The 19,682-nt window shown below is 48.8% G+C and overlaps 1 protein-coding gene across 1 annotated transcript in view; it reads left to right on the top strand.

Annotated features, from left to right (window-relative positions):
• The window catches only part of COL21A1 (collagen type XXI alpha 1 chain), a 475,958-nt gene that overhangs the window by 247,588 nt on the left and 208,688 nt on the right, over positions 1–19,682 (top strand). Inside the window, exon 11 of the mRNA XM_073675431.1 lies at positions 3,659–3,721. Coding sequence (XP_073531532.1) covers positions 3,659–3,721 — 63 coding nt within the window. The remainder of the gene's footprint in view (positions 1–3,658; positions 3,722–19,682) is intronic.

The raw sequence follows: 19,682 nt of genomic DNA, 5'->3' as shown, positions 1-19,682 counted from the left end.
GCCCACAAGCACTTGTCCACGTGTCTGTGGTTTGATGGACTTTCCCGGTAACTGCGTTGTTGAGGGCACGGCTAATGTTTTGGCACACGTGGAGAAATAGTGGCAGCTGGGGACCGAGTACCGAGGGACGCCCGCGCCATCAGGTTGCGGAATGCTTCCGTCTCCACGAGCCTAAAAGGCAACTTTTCGAGCGCAAGCCGTCGTGACATGTGAGAATTTAGTAGTATGTCGTTGGCTGCATATTTGCGCTTGCGTTCCAAGGACTGGGGTATGGACAACTAAACGCTGCGCTAGGACAAGGACATGGACGTGCTTCCTGATGCTGCTACTTGAGTGCACAATGACAGGTGCTGGGCAGGAGGCATCTTCGCATGCACTATGGACAGAGGATTGGCTTGCATGCACAACAGCAGAAAAGCAATGGTGCCACATGCAGACACTGTTCCTGTACCCTGGGGTTTGGCCAACAAAGTCAGGTGCTTTGCTGCCATGTGCCTTATCATGCTGGTGGTGGTCAGGCTGGTCGTTTTACCACCCCTGCTGATGCTGGCCTGGCAGGTGGTGCAAATGGCCTCTTTGAGGTTATCGGCAGAGTCTTTAAAAAACAACCAGACTTGGGAAGACCTAAAAGTTGTACTGGCAACTTCCTTTGTGTTGGAGTTACGGGGAACGGTTGCCTGCCTTCTGTCTGCGGCCACCACACTGCTTCTTTCTGCCTATTGGGGTGCTCTGCCTCCCTCCCCCTGTGTGCTGCTGTCCTCGCTCTGCATGTCCTCCTGCAAGGTTGGGTCAGTTACTATATCATCCACCACCTCGTCTTCCACTTCCGCACCCTGGTCCTCCTCCTGACTTTCTGGCAATTGTGTCTCATCATCGTCCACCTCTTGTGACACTTTCCCACCATCGCCTTCGTGTGACCGTGGCTGCTCAAATATTTGGGCATCGATTCAAGCGATCTCCTCTTGCCCCGCTTCAAGTGGACAGTGCGAGCGGCCCGTATTTATAAATGGAAAAGTGAACAGCTCTTCAGAGTGTCCAAGTGTGGGATCAGTTGTCTCCGGGCACTCAGCATGGTTGGAGGAAGGAGGATCAGGGTGAGGAATATGCAGTCCAGGCTCACGGCTACTGAGACTTGACTGTGTGGAACACAGGGTGGTGGTGGTGGTGGCTAAGTGAGTGGAAGCATTATCCGCTATCCAAGCAACAACCTTTTGACACTGCTCTGGGTTCAATAGTGGTGTACTGCGGTCCCCTAGGAATTTCGACAGGAAGGTCAGGCGAGAAGATGTGGGTGTTTGTTGTGGCACATTTTCAGCTTGCCCACGGCCTTGTCCTCAGCCTCTGCATGCACCATCACGTCCAGTTCCCCGTCCCTTGCAACGTGCCTTGCCCATTTTAAATGCAGGAGATTATCTTCCACGCTCACTACAAATGACTGAGTTTGGAGCGAACTCATATGTGATCCGTGTGACGGAGAAAACAGAGTTTTCAATAGCTAGCCTGTAGGTAACTAGTTTGAACAGCAAACCAGTGTCAAAAATGTCGCTGACACAGTGAAAGAAAATTGGAAGGGAGGCCAAAAATGGCAGTATTTTCTGAAAATGTATATGTGATCCGTGTGACGGAGAAGACAGAGTTTTCAATAGCTGCATTTCTAGCGCTGTAATATGGAAAGGACCTGGCTGTATTCTGCAGTGCCAACAAGCAAATGGCGCAGAAAAACGGTGCTCTCTGGATTGCTTTTTAAGCAAATAATGAGGATTAAGATCCAAAGAAAAGTATTCCTGGCCCCTGAGACTTGGGCCTTTGTATAGAAATATCTAACAGCAGCAGAAGGCAGAATTGGAATGGAGCCTCTTGTGCTATATGCACTGCAGTCTGCTATATACCCTGCCTGCCTATATACACTGCCTGCCTGATATCTCTGCAGATGGATTAGTTAGTCCTCAAAAGGACTGTTTGTTAAGATGGATATGTGTAATGTACGGTTTTTCTCCCTACACTACCTAATACACAAGCAAATTTCTCCCTACTCTGCCTGATTCCGGAGTGACTGTGATGAGCACAGCGGCGCCAGGTCTGATATAGACCTGATGATGCTGTGCGGCCATCCAATCACTGTAATGCCACAACCACCATGGCTGCTGCATTACAATGAGCGGCACGCAATCCCTGCATGTTAATTGGCGCTCTAAAGAGCGCCAAACATGCAGGGAGGGGACCCAAACTCCCGCCAAGCAACCCCGGAAATACTCGGCGAGCGCCGTGCATCTCGAGCAGTGAGATGCTCAGGTGAGCACCGAGCAGTAGCGAGCATGCTTGCTCATCACTAATCATCTATAATCCACAAATGCTGGGCATTAAGTAAGTCAAATTGATTATTTTTCATACAAATAAGAACACATTTATTAGGACTATATTAGAAATACTGTATATTGCTATGCCAAACATTCTGGAAAATATACAAAAGAGTCCAAATTCTAAATGAAAGGTGGAGTATAAAAGAGACAGGCATAATGCAATTAGTGGATTTCAAGCATGTGCCTGTGAAGTAGCTGCATACCTGTTCTGGTGGTTTGTATGTGCTTCCTAGCACATGAGAGGTGCTACATACCTAGAGGAGTAGCTAGAGGATCCAGACTGGAGGGAGCTGTCAAAGAGCCCAACCTGGAAGGAATAGCTTTGAGTCCCCAACCTGGCGGGTGCCTTTGGAGTGTCCAACAAGAGGGTGAAGCTGAAGAGCCCAGCCTGGAGGGATCTGGTAGAAAGCTTCATTTGCTGGAGGATTGATCATAGAGACAATCATGGAGTAAAACAGAGTTGTCCATGTCAAATAGAAGCCCACAGAGAGTGCCAATGGTGCTCATTGAGAAGTGTCAGTATGTTGACTTCTATAGTGGAAAAAGTAAATAGTTAATAAAGACTGTGTCTTCAAGATCTGTGCCTTAACCAGTTGGAGTAAGGTAGATACCTGTGATTGCCTCTCAGGCTACCCATTAGATTGTGTCAAAGGACTCCTAAGAAGTGTAAATGGTGGCACACACTGCAGAGCATGTACCATGATGTGGAGTAAAGTCAGAATATCTGCAGTGTTTATGGATGTAAGTGCTATGTTTCAATTGGCCAAAGTCAGTATACCAAGTAAGTTACACATCATCCTGCACCTGAACTTTACAGTAGTATACTGGCTTACCTGCAGTTAGCATGCATTGCTCTGAGTCTAATGAACTGCCATCTTTCATAGAAAACATAATACCCAGACGACGATATCTAGGCTAGACATGTCTCTCCCATTTAGTGTAAACATAGGATCACTACCGTCCATTCATTCAATATTAAATAGTACAAAACCACAGGATCCACTGATACTTGTAAGACGGAAATGTTCAATTTAGGCTCCATTTCGGCAAAAAAAACAATCAAGCTTGGAAAAGTTGCTCCTCCTTGAAGAAAGACTGCATTATTGATTATATCCAGACAAGCAGATAATTTTACTTAGAATGTACTAGATTTTCAAGTCAGCATCTTTACTTCATATAGAGCTCGTAAACTTCTAAAATATAGAAGCTTGGTATTAATTGCTAGCAGTAACTCTTAGTTTGTAAGAGTTTTAGTTTAGTATCTAACATAAAAGAATAATATATCTTTGTTTTTACAGGGAGATCCCGGACAGCCTGGTAATCCTGGATCCCCTGGACAACCTGGTCCAGATGGTAAGCCTGTGAGTACTAAAACATTTGTATACATAAGCACAGTAAATGTTCAGATTTCTTCTTGTGTACATTACAATTAAATAAATGGATTCAAGGTATAGATTAGAAAATGGCATTGTTTTCGGCTTAGGCTTCATTCACATGTCTGCTTACCCATTCAACTTTTCTGTTCTATCTTAAGAACGGATAAACAAAATATGTGATTGGTCGCATTAGTTATGTAATGAAAGCAAGTGGCCCCATTGGTTATTATGGGATCTTTTTTGGTTTCTTTAATTAGAACAGAAGAAAATGTTCCAAATGCAGCTTTTTTTTCTGTTCCAAATAATTAACATCAAACAAACCCAATAATAATTATTGGGGCCTTTCTAATCTATCTGCATAACCTTCTAAATGAACCACTTGTTCCATTTATCTGTTCATAAAATAGAACAAACTAATATGATGTCCAAGCAAACATGTGAACTGGATCTTGGTGTTGTTGAAATGATTATCTGAAAGCACATAAAACTCAGTTTATAAAATTATATAGGCATCCTGGTGTATTTATTATTCACTATTAGGGCTAGTGCAGATGACCGTATTATTGGTCAAAGTGCGATTCAGCAAAACATCAGCCGCACTCAGACCAATTTTATGCTATGGGGCTGTGCACATGCCAGATTTTTTTCTGCATTCCCGAGTTTGATATTTGGTATCTCACTTCGCCATGCAAGTCAAAGAGTTCGTGGAAAACATTGGACTGCACTCGGATGACTTCTGAGTGCAGTCTGATTTCCACGGACTGACACAATGGAGAAGATGCTCTTCTGCTCTCATTTTACACATTGCAGAAGACTGAGTCAGCTACAGAAGGCTCACATAACCTTAAGTGCAACCATGCAAGCTTTCCGATAATGTCTTTCAGGTAGCACATCACATTGTATAGCACAGCCTATAAAAAGGGACTATCATAGCCTGTATAAAAACAGAGGCAGGAAATGCAGCAGCCATTTTAGGTTTATTTAGGATAGTAGGAGGATGTCAGAGCTCACATCTTAGCAATAGAGATAGGGAGAGAAAGCCCTAAAACATTGGACAAATACTTTAGACACTATTGTGTTATATATGTAAAGCAGTAAAAAAGATGAGTGTTATACTGTAGTATGCAAATAATACAGAGATTCAATTAATCGGTGGAGAGAGGGATAGGAAAGGTGCCTGCAGCAGGGCCAGACTCTGTGATTGGTCAGTGATATGATGTAGCTGGCATTTGACCTGCTGCACTTGAATTTCAATTACCCTTTTTTCATTATTAATGTACTAGAGAGAAGCAACCAGCACAATATTTTTAATAGAAAAAAAAAATCTGAAATCAGTCAGATTCAGTGCACTTTCAGCAGCGGAAGCATCACCACCGCTGATACCAGCTATTCTGGCAGTATTATTACAAAACGTAGGTTACAATTGATCTTTTACCTCCAGTATATTATTTTGAAGGAAGTGGAGGGCTTTATGGAATATATGGAACAACACTCATCTTAATCCTTGCAGGACTATGCTATCTCTGACAGTGACAGGGTCAATTTGAGTTAGTATTCTACACAAAAATGTCTGCCTGATCATAAATGACTAAAAGGGAAAATTTTTGGACCATTTTTTAATTAAAAAAAAAAAGAAAAGTCTGTCACTACATTGTGCTATTAAATGGGCTGTTGGTTACTACTGGGTTACAATTAGAGATGAGCGTTGTTCGACTCGAACTGTTCGCCAATCTCAAATTCGAGCTGTTTTGGGCGGTGTTCGAGCCGTTCGGCGAACACGAACGATTTGAAAAAAATTCGGCTGTTCGAGGTTATGTTCGATAACTGTTCGTGCACCAAAGTCATAACTGGATTTTTTCTCAGTAATGATGAAAATTAATGTTAATACGCAGTTTGAGTGTACAGCGGGGTGGGGGGAGGGGCAGGGGATGGATCTCTGCAGGAATAATGAAGATCTCCATTTTTTTTTCTCTTTCCCGCATTTACAGTGGGGAGGTGCAATCTGTCAGCCTATCAGCAGCGCACACACGGAGCGAAGTGCTTTTTTTCACACAAGCAAGGGCATGTGTCATTGGCAGTGTATGTCACATGTCCTTGCCCTATAAGACCAAGCCATTTTCCCCGTCGCCACCATTTTCTCACAGCTGCAGCTGCGTGTTAGTTTGTTAATTTCAAGCCAATTTTCGCACAAATCTACAGATAGCTTGGGAGTAGGGAATAGTTGTGATTGCAGTCCTTTTAAGGACTAGGTTACAGCATTTCCTATGACTTTTATCAGGCAGGTCTGTGCTCTTAAATAGATAGGTTGGGAGTAAAGACTAATTGTAATTGCAGTCCTTTTCAGGGCTAGGTTACATCAGTTCCTATCAGTTTTTGCCAGGCAGGTCTGTGCCAGTGCTGTGCAAGTTTTTTTCACAGCATTTGGCTAAATCTAGCAAAGCTAATCCTTTTTGGCCTATTGCAGAGTGTGTTAGTCAGTGGAGTAGCCTATCTGTGTTGCAAGCTACACCACCTGTGTATAGAATACCAATTTTTTTACTGCACCTAGTGAAGTAAAACCTTTTGGGCATAGCATCATTCTATTAGTCAATCTATACTGACCTCCATAAGGTTGCAAATTGAATATAATTTTATTCTGCATCTAGCTCTGAAAAAATATTTGTCCTTCTAGCTGTGTGTGGGACTTTTTCTATTAGTCCATCTATACTGACCTCCATCAGGTTGCAAACTGAATATAATTTTTTTCTGCATCTACCTCTGAAAAAATATTTGGGCTTCTAGCAGTGTGTGGGACTTGGTCTATTAGTCCATCTATACTGACCTCCATCAGGTTGCAAATTGAATATAATATTTTTCTGTATCTAGCTCTGAAAAAATATTTGGCCTTCTAGCAGTGTGTGGGACTTGTTCTATTAGTCCATCTATACTGACCTCCATCAGGTTGCAAATTCAATATAATTTTTTGTCTGCATCTAGCTCTGAAAAATTATTTGGCCTTCTAGCAGTGTGTGGGACTTGTCCTATTAGTCCATCTATACTGACCTCCATCAGGTTGCAAATTAAAAATAATTTTTATCTGCATCTAGCTCTGAAAAAATATTTGGCCTTCTAGCAGTGTGTGGGACTTGTTCTATTAGTCCATCTATACTGACCTCCATCAGGTTGCAAATTAAAAATAATTTTTAGCTGCATCTAGCTCTGAAAAAATATTTGGCCTTCTAGCAGTGTGTGGGACTTGTTCTACTAGTCCATCTATACTAACCTCCATCAGGTTGCAAACTGAATATATTTTTTTTCTGCATCTAGCTCTGAAAAAATATTTGGGCTTCTAGCTTTGTGTGGGACTTGTTCTATTAGTCCCTCTATACTGACCTCCATCAGGTTGCAAACTGAATATAATTTTTTTCTGCATCTACCTCTGAAAAAATATTTGAGCTTCTAGCTGTGCGTGGGACTTGTTCTATTAGTCCATCTATACTGACCTCCATCAGGTTGCAAATTGAATATAATATTTTTCTGCATCTAGCTCTGAAAAAATATTTGGCCTTCTAGCATTGTGTGGGACTTGTTCTATTAGTCCATCTATACTGCAACGGGTCTGGGAGGTGGAACCTCTGAGCAACGATACAAAGGGGCAGTCCTTGTAAGGAAGCGGGTGGCTCCCAGGGTAGGCGGGCAGGTAGTCACGGCAAGTGACGGGGACAGTCTCTGGGTAGAAGGGCAGGAGGTCACGGCAAGTGACGGGGACAGTCTCTGGGTAGAAGCGCAGGAGGTCACGGCAAGTGACGGGGACAGTCTCTGGGTAGAAGGGCAGGAGGTCACGGCAAGTGACGGGAACAGTCTCTTGACAGGCGGGTGGTCACGGCAAGTGACGGCTAAGCCTCCAGATAGGCTAGCAGGTGGACGCTCCCAGGTGAGCGGGCAAGAGTCTCTGGACAGGCAGGTGGTCACAGCAAGTGATGGCTAAGCCTCCAGGTAGACTATCAGGCAGGTAGCAGGTGGACGCTCCCAGGTGAGCGGGCAAGAGTCTCTGGACAGGCAGGTGGTCACAGCAGGTGACGGCAGAGCCTCCAGGTAGGCTAGCAGGCAGGTAGCAGGCGGACGCTCCCAGGTGAGAGGGTAAGAGTCTCTGGACAGGCAGGTGGTCACAGCACGTGACGGCAGAGCCTCCAGGTAGGCTAGCAGGCAGGTAGCAGGCGGACGCTCCCAGGTGAGCGGGTAAGAGTCTCTGGACAGGCAGGTGGTCACAACATGTGAAGGCAGAGCCTCCAGGTAGGCTAGCAGGCAGGTAGCAGATGAGCGCTCCCAGGTGAGCGGGTAAGAGTCTCTGGACAGGCAGGTGGTCACAGCACGTGACGGCAGAGCCTCCAGGTAGGCTAGCAGGCAGGTAGCAGATGAGCGCTCCCAGGTGAGCGGGCAATCAGATCCATAGACAGACTGGCAGGGCTGGTAGGCAGACTGTCGGACCGCAGGAATGCAAGTAGATAGACAAGTATCAGGCAGGTATCAAGCACAAATCTGTCAGGTAACTGGCAGGTATCTGGTAACGGGACCTGAGGGCTGAAGCAGAGTGATAGGCTATGCAACAACATTGCTCGGGCACCTCCATTTTGGAGGAGGTGCCTTATATATGGTGAGGTCCTCCGGCCATTGGCCGGGGACTCCTTAGGATGGCGCGCGCGGCCCCTTTAATAGAGGGGGAGCGCGCGCGCGCCCGCCCTAAGCACAGTGGCCGGGAAGCAGCGCGCGCTGCCAGCAGAGCGGGAGGAAGACGCCGGGCACGGAGCGGAGAGGTGAGGGGAACAGCGTCCCTGCCTAGCAGGAGGCAGGGACGCCGACGCTACAGTACCCCCCTTTAGGCCCCCCCTTTTTTAGGCCAGACAGAAATTTATCAAGGATGAGAGGGGCATGGATGTTCTCCCGGGGCTCCCACGTTCTCTCCTCAGGACCAAACCCCTTCCAATCCACTAGAAAAAAGGTTTTTCCTCTTACCCTTTTGGTGGCCAGAATGTTCTCTACCTCAAACTCGTTTTCAGCGGAAACCGGGGCAGGAGGCGTACCTGTAGACTTGGAAAAAGAGTTAAGTACCACGGGTTTGAGGAGAGATACATGAAAGGAGTTGGGGATCCGCAAGTTGGCCGGGAGTTTCAATTTATAGGCCACCGGGTTGATTTGTTTGATAACTTCCAGTGGGCCGATGAACCGAGGCCCTAACTTGTAGGAAGGAATCTTGAGCTGGACATACTTGGACGAGAGCCAGACTTTATCTCCAGGACAGAATTGTGGAGGATCCAGGCATTTTTTGTCAGCGTGTCTTTTCATCCGCTCGGACGACTGAAGGAGTGCGGATCGGGTACTCTCCCAAATGGAGGAGAATTCGCTAACGAGAGATTCCGCAGCCGGATTGTCCACCGAGGTGGAGACGGGAAATGGGATCCGAGGATGCTGACCGAAGACTACAAAAAACGGGGATTTGGAGGAAGATTCGCTCTCGTGATTATTGTAAGAGAACTCGGCCCATGGTAGGAGATCCACCCAGTCCGAATGGTGGGCATTAACGAAGTGCCGGAGGTAACTGGTCAGGATCTGATTGATCCGCTCCACTTGACTATTGGACTGTGGGTGGTAGGCGGAGGAGAAGTCCAGGATGACGTCCAGCAGCTTACATGTGGCTCTCCAGAAGCGTGAGGTGAACTGAACCCCACGATCCGACACGATGTGGAGGGGCAGGCCATGGAGACGGAAGATGTGGCGGATAAAGTCTTTAGCCAGCTCGGGTGCAGATGGGAGGCCCGGCAGGGGAATGAAGTGAGCCATCTTGGAAAAGCGGTCAGCGACCACCCAAATGACCGTACAACCGGCAGAGACAGGGAGATCCGTTATAAAGTCCATAGCTATATGCTGCCACGGGGCAGCAGGTACTGGAAGAGGAAGGAGGCGACCGGCTGGCAGATGTCTCGGAACCCTGTTGCGGGCGCAGGACACACAGGCTGAAACAAAGTCTATTACGTCCTTGTGCAGGGTAGGCCACCAGTAATGCCGTGTAGTAAGCTGGAGGGTCTTTTTCTGACCGGCGTGGCCAGCTAGCTTAGACGAGTGACCCCAGTGTAGGATCTTCTTCCGATCAGGTACTGTTACGAACGTCTTACCGGGAGGGAGACGATTTAGATTCACGGGGGCTACCGGCATTACTCTGGCGGGATCAATGATGTGCTTAGGCTCCTCCTCTAGATCAGACACCAGGAAGGATTGGGACAAGGCGTCATTTTGATGTTTTTGTCTGCCGGGCGAAAATGAAGAACGAAATCAAAGCGGGCAAAAAACAAGGACCACCGGGCTTGGCGTGGGTTAAGTCTCTGGGCGCTCTGGAGGTAAGCCAAGTTCTTGTGGTCCGTGTAAATAATTACCGGGTGAAGAGCCCCCTCGAGCAGGTAACGCCACTCCTCCAGTGCCAGCTTAATGGCCAATAACTCTTGGTCTCCTATAGAATAATTGCGCTCAGAAGGGGAGGAGAGTTTGGAGAAGAAGCCGCAAGTTACCATTCTTCCGGAAGACGACTTTTGGGTAAGTACCGCTCCGGCTCCAGAGGAGGAGGCATCCACTTCCAGGAAGAATTGTTTGTTGCCGTCCGGACGATGCAGCACCGGGGCGGAAGAGAAAGCCTGTTTTAAGGAAAGAAAGGCTTCCTCTGCTTTGGGCGGCCATTCTCTGGGATTAGTGCCCTTACGGGTGAGCGCAGAGATTGGGGCAGTCCGGGAAGAGAAGTGCGGTATGAAGAGGCGGTAGTAGTTGGCGAAGCCCAGGAACCGCTGAATAGCCTTCAACCCCTCTGCTCGGGGCCACTTCTGGATGGCAGACAGTTTCTCAGGATCCATTCGTAGGCCGGTCTGAGAGATTATGTAGCCCAAAAACGGAAGCGAGGTCTGCTCAAAGAGGCACTTCTCATATTTAGCGTAGAGGTGGTTCTGCCTGAGCCTGAGCAGGACCTGACGAACATCCCTCCGGTGAGTGAGAAGATCCGGAGAGAAGACCAAGATGTCGTCCAGGTACACCACTACGCAGGAGTAGAGAAGGTCCCGGAAGATGTCATTGACCAACTCTTGAAAGACGGCGGGAGCGTTACAGAGACCGAAGGGCATTACCAGGTATTCATAGTGGCCGTCCCGGGTGTTGAATGCCGTCTTCCATTCATCCCCCTGACGGATACGGACCAGGTTATACGCCCCATGGTGGTCCTGCTTGGTGAAGATTCTAGCCCCCCTCAGACGGTCAAATAATTCCGGAATGAGCGGAAGGGGGTATTTATTCTTCACCGTGATCTGGTTAAGGCCTCTATAGTCTATACAGGGACGGAGTGAGCCGTCCTTCTTTTTGACGAAGAAGAAGCCTGCTCCCGCCGGGGAGGTCGGTTTCCGGATAAATCACCGGGCCAGATTCTCCTCAATATATTCAGACATGGACCGGGTCTCAGCAGTGGACAAAGGGTAAATACGCCCACGGGGAGGAGTAGCGCCGGGCATCAGGTCGATTGGGTAGTCGTATGGTCTATGAGGGGGTAATGTCTCTGCCTTCTTTTTATTAAAGACGTCCGCATAAGACCAATAGGGAACCGGAAGACCAGGTAGATTGGCTGGGGTAGGAGAAGGACGGACAGGATGGACGGGAACTAAACAAGTCTTATGGCAGTCCTGTCCCCAGCGAAGGACTTCTCCGGTCTGCCAATCAAGCATGGGTGCATGTTTCTGAAGCCAAGCTAGGCCTAGCAAGAGGGCGTGAGAGAGTCCAGGCAGAACATGAAAGAAGATGCTCTCTGAGTGCAGCATTCCCACCTGCAGGGTTATGGATTCGGTGATGAGTTGGATGGGATATGGTAAGAGGCCCCCATCTACGGCAGCGACAGACAAGGGAACAACTAGAGGTTTGGTGGGAATGCGGTATTTCTCTACCAGGGACTGAGAAATGAGATTTCCGGCAGCTCCAGAGTCAAGTTGGGCTAGTTCAAAATAACGGTTCTCCCCGCAGATGATAGAGACCGACAGCAACAGAGATGGAGAGGGTTTACTCTTTTCTAGGACGACCTCTCTGAGCGATCCTAGACACAGGCGTTTCCCGACCTCTCCGGGCAGGAACGGATCTGGTGATCCTTACTGCCACAGTAGAAGCAGCTCCCCTCGGCTCGGCGTAACTCTTGACGGGTCTTGACCATCTTGGTCTGGTCGACCTGCATAGGCTCGGGTGAGTGCGCCTGGGGAGTAACGAGAGAAGTGACGGGTTTCTGGAAGGTAGGGGCTAGACGTGGAAACCTCCTCTCACGGGTGACCTCTTTGGCGCGCTCCTGGAACCGGATGTCTATCCGGGTGGCAAGAGTTATTAAGTCGTCGAGAGTGGTAGGAATGTCCCGACCGGCGAGTTCATCTTTAATACGGCCGGACAGACCCTCCCAAAAGACAGACACCAGGGCGTCGTTATCCCAGGCCAGCTCCGAAGCAAGGTTACGGAACCGTATGGCATATTGGCCCACGGTGAGATTTCCTTGACGGAGGCGTAGCAGAGATGATGCGGATGAGGTCTTCCGTCCTGGTTCGTCGAAGACTTTCCGGAAAGCCGTGAGAAAGGCTGGCAGGTTGGACACCAGGGGGTCTCCTCTCTCCCATAGAGGATTTAGCCAAGCCAGTGCCTCTCCCGTGAGATGGGACATGATGAAGGCTACTTTGGCTCGGTCGGAGGAAAACTGGTGTGCCAACAGTTCGAAGTGCAGAGTGCACTGGTTAATGAAGCCCCGTGCCTGGCTGGGATCTCCGCCAAAACGAGGAGGAGCGGAGAGGCGGGGACCGGGAAGAGATGCCATGGTGTTGATGGGCTGCGGCGGTGCCGGGGTAGTAAGTGTGCGTGTGGAGGCAGCTCCCGAAGAGGTAGACAATGTGTCCAGGCGGGAGTTAACACTACGCAGATGACTCAGGATGGACTTCTGTTGGGACCTCTGACGGGAAAGTTCATGACACAAGTCCGAGAGCGAGGGAGCTTGGGTGCCACCGGGTTCCATGGCCCGAGCAAACTGTAACGGGTCTGGGAGGTGGAACCTCTGAGCAACGATACAAAGGGGCAGTCCTTGTAAGGAAGCGGGTGGCTCCCAGGGTAGGCGGGCAGGTAGTCACGGCAAGTGACGGGGACAGTCTCTGGGTAGAAGGGCAGGAGGTCACGGCAAGAGACGGGGACAGTCTCTGGGTAGAAGGGCAGGAGGTCACGGCAAGTGACGGGGACAGTCTCTGCGTAGAAGGGCAGGAGGTCACGGCAAGTGACGGGAACAGTCTCTTGACAGGCGGGTGGTCACGGCAAGTGACGGCTAAGCCTCCAGATAGGCTAGCAGGCGGGTAGCAGGTGGACGCTCCCAGGTGAGCGGGCAAGAGTCTCTGGACAGGCAGGTGGTCACAGCAAGTGATGGCTAAGCCTCCAGGTAGACTAGCAGGCAGGTAGCAGGTGGACGCTCCCAGGTGAGCGGGCAAGAGTCTCTGGACAGGCAGGTGGTCACAGCAGGTGACGGCAGAGCCTCCAGGTAGGCTAGCAGGCAGGTAGCAGGCGGATGCTCCCAGGTGAGCGGGTAAGAGTCTCTGGACAGGCAGGTGGTCACAGCACGTGACGGCAGAGCCTCCAGGTAGGCTAGCAGGCAGGTAGCAGATGAGCGCTCCCAGGTGAGCGGGTAAGAGTCTCTGGACAGGCAGGTGGTCACAGCACGTGACGGCAGAGCCTCCAGGTAGGCTAGCAGGCAGGTAGCAGATGAGCACTCCCAGGTGAGCGGGCAATCAGATCCATAGACAGACTGGCAGGGCTGCTAGGCAGACTGTCGGACCGCAGGAATGCAAGTAGATAGACAAGTATCAGGCAGGTATCAAGCAGGAATCTGGCAGGTAAGTGGCAGGTAAATGGCATGTATCTGGTAACGGGACCTGAGGGCTGAAGCAAAGTGATAGGCTATGCAACAACATTGCTCGGGCACCTCCATTTTGGAGGAGGTGCCTTATATATGGTGAGGTCCTCCGGCCATTGGCCGGGGACTCCTTAGGACGGCACGCGCGGCCCCTTTAAGAGCCGGAGGAAGATTCCAGGCACGGAGCGGAGAGGAGAGGGGAACAGCATCCCTGCCTAGCAGGAGGCAGGGACGCCGACGCTACATATACTGACCTCCATCAGGTTGCAAATTAAAAATAATTTTTATCTGCATCTAGCTCTGAAAAAATATTTGGCCTTCTATCAGTGTGTGGGACTTGTTCTATTAGTCCATCTATACTGACCTCCATCTGGTTGCAAACTGAATATAATTTTTTTCTGCATCTACCTCTGAAAAAATATTTGGGCTTCTAGCTGTGTGTGGGACTTGTTCTATTAGTCCATCTATACTGACCTCCATCAGGTTGCAAATTGAATATAATATTTTTCTGCATCTACCTCTGAAAAAATATTTGGGCTTCTAGCTGTGTGTGGGACTTGTTCTATTAGTCCATCTATACTGACCTCCATCAGGTTGCAAATTGAATATAATATTTTTCTGCATCTAGCTCTGAAAAAATATTTGGCCTTCTAGCAGTGTGTGGGACTTGTTCTATTAGTCCATCTATAATGACCTCCATCAGGTTGCAAACTGAATATAATTTTTTTCTGCATCTACCTCTGAAAAAATATTTGGCCTTCTAGCAGTGTGTGGGACTCATTGTATTAGGCCATCTATACCAAGCTCCACCAGCTTTTAAATTAATAATAATTTTTAGCTGCATCTAGCCCTGAAAATAATTTTTCTTCCCAATAGTGGTAGCAATAGAAATATGGGGCGCGCTCCTGGCTTACAAAAATATACGCTTCATAACAAAAAAACTCCAGCCTAGCGCACTGCATTAATAAGATGGCATCATCGTCTCTCCCAGTGCTAGGCCTACTACCCAGGCTAGCATTCCTGTGCCTAAAACACAATGTATGGGTCTGCGCTAGCCACTATGCTGAGGGGTCTAAAGCTGCTGCTAACGCTTTATAACAATTCAATTGGCAGATTTTCACAGAGCTCTTCCACAGCGCCCACTCATCGGGCAACAGTTGCCCACCTTCCCTATGGGATCTAGTGGCGAATAGTTGATGCCATTAATCAGAGCGTCAGTTGCCCCGTCGACGTGGCAAGCATACGGTAAGGCATGGGAAGAGTGGACACGACTAGTAGCAGACAGACGGGTTGACCAATGTGAACAAGCCAGATCACAAGTCACCATAGAATTTCTCCACCAGCTAATGATGAGGGGCATATCAGGGGCGTCAGCGCAGCGTTGTCTGACTGGAGTAGCATTTCCCTTCCAACTACTGAATTGGGGAGATGTGACAAAGATTCATCATCAGACAATCCATAAAAGGGTGGAAAAGGGGTCAGCCAAGTCAGGAGTGTAGACATCCCGTCCCGTGTCACTAAAACTGATTTCTCACATCATATCCCTAACACCATTAACATGACACTCACAATTTGAAGCAACACTACTGTCTACTGCATTTGTGATCGCCTTCTTCGGGGCGCTATGCATAAGCGAATTAGTCCCTCAATCCAAAATTACCACCAGTGGAGGCTTATTACACCAGGACGTAGTCATAGCCAATAATGCAATACGTCTACGCATACACAAATCGAAAACGGTTCCAGTGGGCAGGGGCACTTGGGTACTTCTACAACCCACAAACGGTACACTGAGTCGGGTAACAATAGTAAAAAACATATCTAACCATCAGATCACAAAGTAATTTCTTCCTATCACACATTGATGGAACACCATTATCAAGATACCAGTTCCAAGCTATATTTAATAAATGCATAACATCGGCAGGGAACCACCCCAAAGATTACGGGACACACTCATTCCGCATAGGCGCTTCCACGGAAGCAGCAAGAGCAGGACTGTCAGAAACAGAAGTTCAGAGGATAGGGCGATGGCGATCCACGTGTTTGGCAAGATACATAAGACCGGACTTGTTATCCTAACGTGGTTTGTTTCTTTTACAGGTGACGCTAAGCCAACAGTGTGGGTGATAGGCCACTCGTATATATATTGGGCAGAAAAAAGGGCGAAAGTCCACCCAGGCGGGAGGAAATTAGAGTTTCATAACACATATTTCAACTGGAGAGGTATTAGAGGCCTGCTATGGCCACAGGTACTAATGGTGGTAATCAAGGTAGGGAGAGAGGCAAGATGTCCAGTCATCTTAGTTATACAGGCCCGGGGAAACAACCTAGGTCATCACAAGAACACATAACTAATGGCAATAATGAAACTAGACACTGAGCGCTTCAGAGAATTTTTCACAAAACTAGCTATAGTATGGTCAGAGATTGTGCCGATAGCGGTATGGCAAGGTGCGCGAGACATCACGGCCATCGAACGGACAAGGCGGGTAATAAATATTCGGATGGCAAAATTTAGAAGAGACAGAGGCGGTGTAGTGGTACGACACCGACAACTGAAAGGAGATAAAGCAGGCCTCATATGACCCGACTGTGTTCACTTAATGGATATTGGACTGGACATATTCCTGTCAGGACTCCAGGACGGAGTGGAACAAGCGTTAAGAGTGATGGGTGGGGGTCAGAGTCCTGCATACGAGTACACAGGATCCTCCGTGGCCTGGAAATAGAAAGGACATGTTGGAGAGTTACACTTGTTGGCCAAGTTGCCGGAGTGGAGACCCAGGGCATGCTGCAACAAGCTGAATTATTTTAGAAATAAAATGCCTTTCTAATGGAATGAGTAAAAAGAGTTAATAAAGCTGTGACCGATCCTCACCCATCCAGTTGTAAGAGTTACATTATTGTATTGTCAAGGAAAGGGGGGCGGTAGGGGGGCTGAGCATCTGTGTTTGGTTGGGGGTCCCCACAGTCTGCCTAGGCTAGATGCATTTAAAAATTCTTATTAGATACACAGGCGGTGCAGCTTGCTTCACAGCGGGGCTACTACGCCCAAAGTATTGCCTAGGCTAGATGCAGTTAAAAATTCTACGCTGACTAGCAGACACTGAAGATTTGGAGCAGACCTCTGAGTAAACAGCTCTTCAGACTCAACCATCTGTGTTACCCCAAGCCATAGTGTATGTAGTTTCTTACAGTTAAAAGGGGGGGGGAGCGACCCAACCCACCTGGAATTGACGATGCCAACGTCACGTAAGACACAGCAAGGGGACTCCAAAAAGAGTCTCCATTTTTTCCCAAAATTGTGGCACAGACACCACTTAACCCTAGAACGCATACCTGGGGCCGGTCCCGCCCTGTTAATTGTTTTCTATTTTCTGCAAGATTACTTTAGTTAGAATTTTGAAACTCTAGGTATTCTTCATGTATATAGTTGTTTGTCATTTGACTTTGAGTTATTCCATGTTATTTGCACACGGGCCTAAAAGGCCCCAGGTATATGAAAGTGTAGATTTTTATGGTCATGCGTTTTAGGGTTAAGTGGCATCAATTGCCCCACAGTTGCTTAAAACGGTTGGTGAGGTGATATTACCAAATCCTCAAGCTTTTAGTCTCCCAAGGATAACACAGGGTTAGAAAAGTCCTTGCGAATCCATGATTTGTACATCTTTATGAACGTGAGTCTGTCTACATTCTCAGTGGACAGCCGCGTGCGCTTATCTGTCAGCACACCATCAGCAGCACTGAACACACGTTCAGAGAGAAAACTGGCTGCAGGGCATGACAAGATCTCCAAGGCGTGAGTGGCGAGCTCCGGCCATTTTTCCAGATTGGAATACCAAATTGAGCAAGGGTCCAGTGACACAGTCATGGCTTCGATGTTCACTTGGAGATACTCCTGCACCATCCTCTCTAGGCATTGACTATGTGTCAGACTTCTTGTCTCCTGTGGCCTTGCAAAGGATGGTCTAAAATAGTGGTGAAACGATTCCACAAAATTGCTGTTACCAGCAGATACTGTGTTACTGTCACGGTTTGAGTGATGAAGACTCGACAGTCCCACGGTTGGCAAGTTAGAACTGTGAGATTCACTTCGTGCACCACTGGTGTTTTGTGGAAAAGCACATGTAAGATTCTGCAACAGCGTCTGCAGATACTCCTGCATGCGTCAATCCCTTTTTATGGCAGGAATTATTTCGGCAAATTTACTTTTGTACCGGGGATCTAAGAGTGTGGCAACCCAGTAGTCGGGATTACTTCGAATTCTGCAATCTGAGGGTCATGTTGCAGGTAGTGCAGCAAGAAGGCACTCATGTGTCTTGCGCATCCAGGAGGACCAAGTCCTTGTTGTGTTGGTAGCGAGGTAAGAATCATGCTTCCTTCCTCTGTCCTCTCCCCCCAACCTCGCACAACAGAAATGTGATCAAGGTCTCCCTCATCTGATGAGTCTTCCATGCCCATCGCCAGTTCATCCTCCACTTCTTCCTCGGCTCCTGCACCTTCCTCAACAGTTTGGCTGCTACCATGCGCCCTGGTTAATCCCTCTCCCCCACCCGCCCATGCCTGCCGCCTTGGTGCTGCCAACCGTCTGGACCTGGAGATGTTATCCCTTCCGCATACGACTCCTCCTCTACTTCCTCCACCTCCTCTTGTCCCACCACCTGACTCTGAATTCTGTTTAATGTGTGCTCCAGCATGTAAATCACTGGAATAGTCATGCTGATAATGGCATCGTCGTCAGCACTAAACATCTTCGTCGCCATTTCAAAACTGTGCAGAAGGGTGTGTGGCGCCCCTGAGGGTTCAGTCGCCACAGAGTTACTGCATCTCACCCAGAGGTGTGGTATCTCACCCTCAGATAAGGAAGGCGTATGGCTCGGGACCCTAACACCTGCATCCAACACATACCCGCAGTGGGGGTAGGGCGAGATTGCTCCTAAGGGAGAGCACAGTCCCAGGTCCCTAGCTGGTGGGAGGGTCCTATGTAGTGGGTGCTTAGGGGAGCAGCTTAGGGGAGCACATGACAGGGAGAGTATAAATAGGAAGCCATCTTAGAAAGAGCAAACCAGTCAGAGGAGGAAAAGTGACAGGAGCAGAGGCTCGGCATGAGCTCTGCTCCGGAGGCGGGCCTAGCCTGGGAGGCCCAGGACTGAAGGAGAGAAGAGAGGAGTGGGAGCAGGAAGGCTCCAGGAACCGAAGGGACCCTAGGGCTACGGGCTGTGCAGAAAGCCACCCGTACTCCCGCTGCTACCAGGAGGTAGAGGGGTCAGGCCAGATAAGGGGAACCGGTCCCTCAACTAGAGGAGAAACAGCAAGGCTCAACTAGAAATCAGAGGCTGCAGCATTTCATGTACTGCAGGCAAAAGTCCACACCAGTCTCACTAAGAAGGAAGCCACATAGGACCCAGGGGACGGAACACAAGTCGCCCGCCAAGGCCCGAGGATACCGGATAGAAGTGTCACTGGGTGTGAGGTGCAGGGAGAAGGCCAGAGAAAGGACACACAGAAGGGGGTCCTGCTAAGTACTCCGGAGCTATCGGGGGTGGACTGAGCCCCTCACTGAGTACGCACAGCACGACGGGTGAGATTGCTCTGGTACCTGTAATCTGGACTGCAACAACTGTGAGTAAAGATCTTGGGACTGCATCACACGGACTTTGTGTTCATTACTGACTCCCTGCACTACAACCACCATCATCCACCCACACTGCCCTGAAGCTACACTCTTCATGTGGTGAGTAATAATACCATTGCTGCAAAACCACCAGCTTCAGAGGACTGTTCCACAGAGGCGTAGTCGGACATTATAAAATCCATATATACAAATTACCGTTGGATTGACCACCCTGGGTCACGGACCGGGTCACCGCCACAGTGACTACAACCCCCAGCGTCTACCGGCCCGGCTCAGGGTACCCCACGGTCCAGGGGGCGCGTCAACTTCATAGGTCCCTGATCTGAGACCACTCCTGCAGCGTGATTTGCCCCACCTCTGGATCTCGTTGGCCCAGGCTATAC

The sequence above is a fragment of the Phyllobates terribilis genome, unplaced genomic scaffold (genome assembly GCF_046119375.1).
Source record: "Phyllobates terribilis strain yellow unplaced genomic scaffold, ASM4611937v1 Scaffold_3__8_contigs__length_932513732, whole genome shotgun sequence".
NCBI lineage: Eukaryota > Metazoa > Chordata > Amphibia > Anura > Dendrobatidae > Phyllobates > Phyllobates terribilis.
The sequence above is the reverse complement of the archived record's forward strand: the minus strand, read 5'-3'. Positions and strand labels throughout refer to the sequence as shown.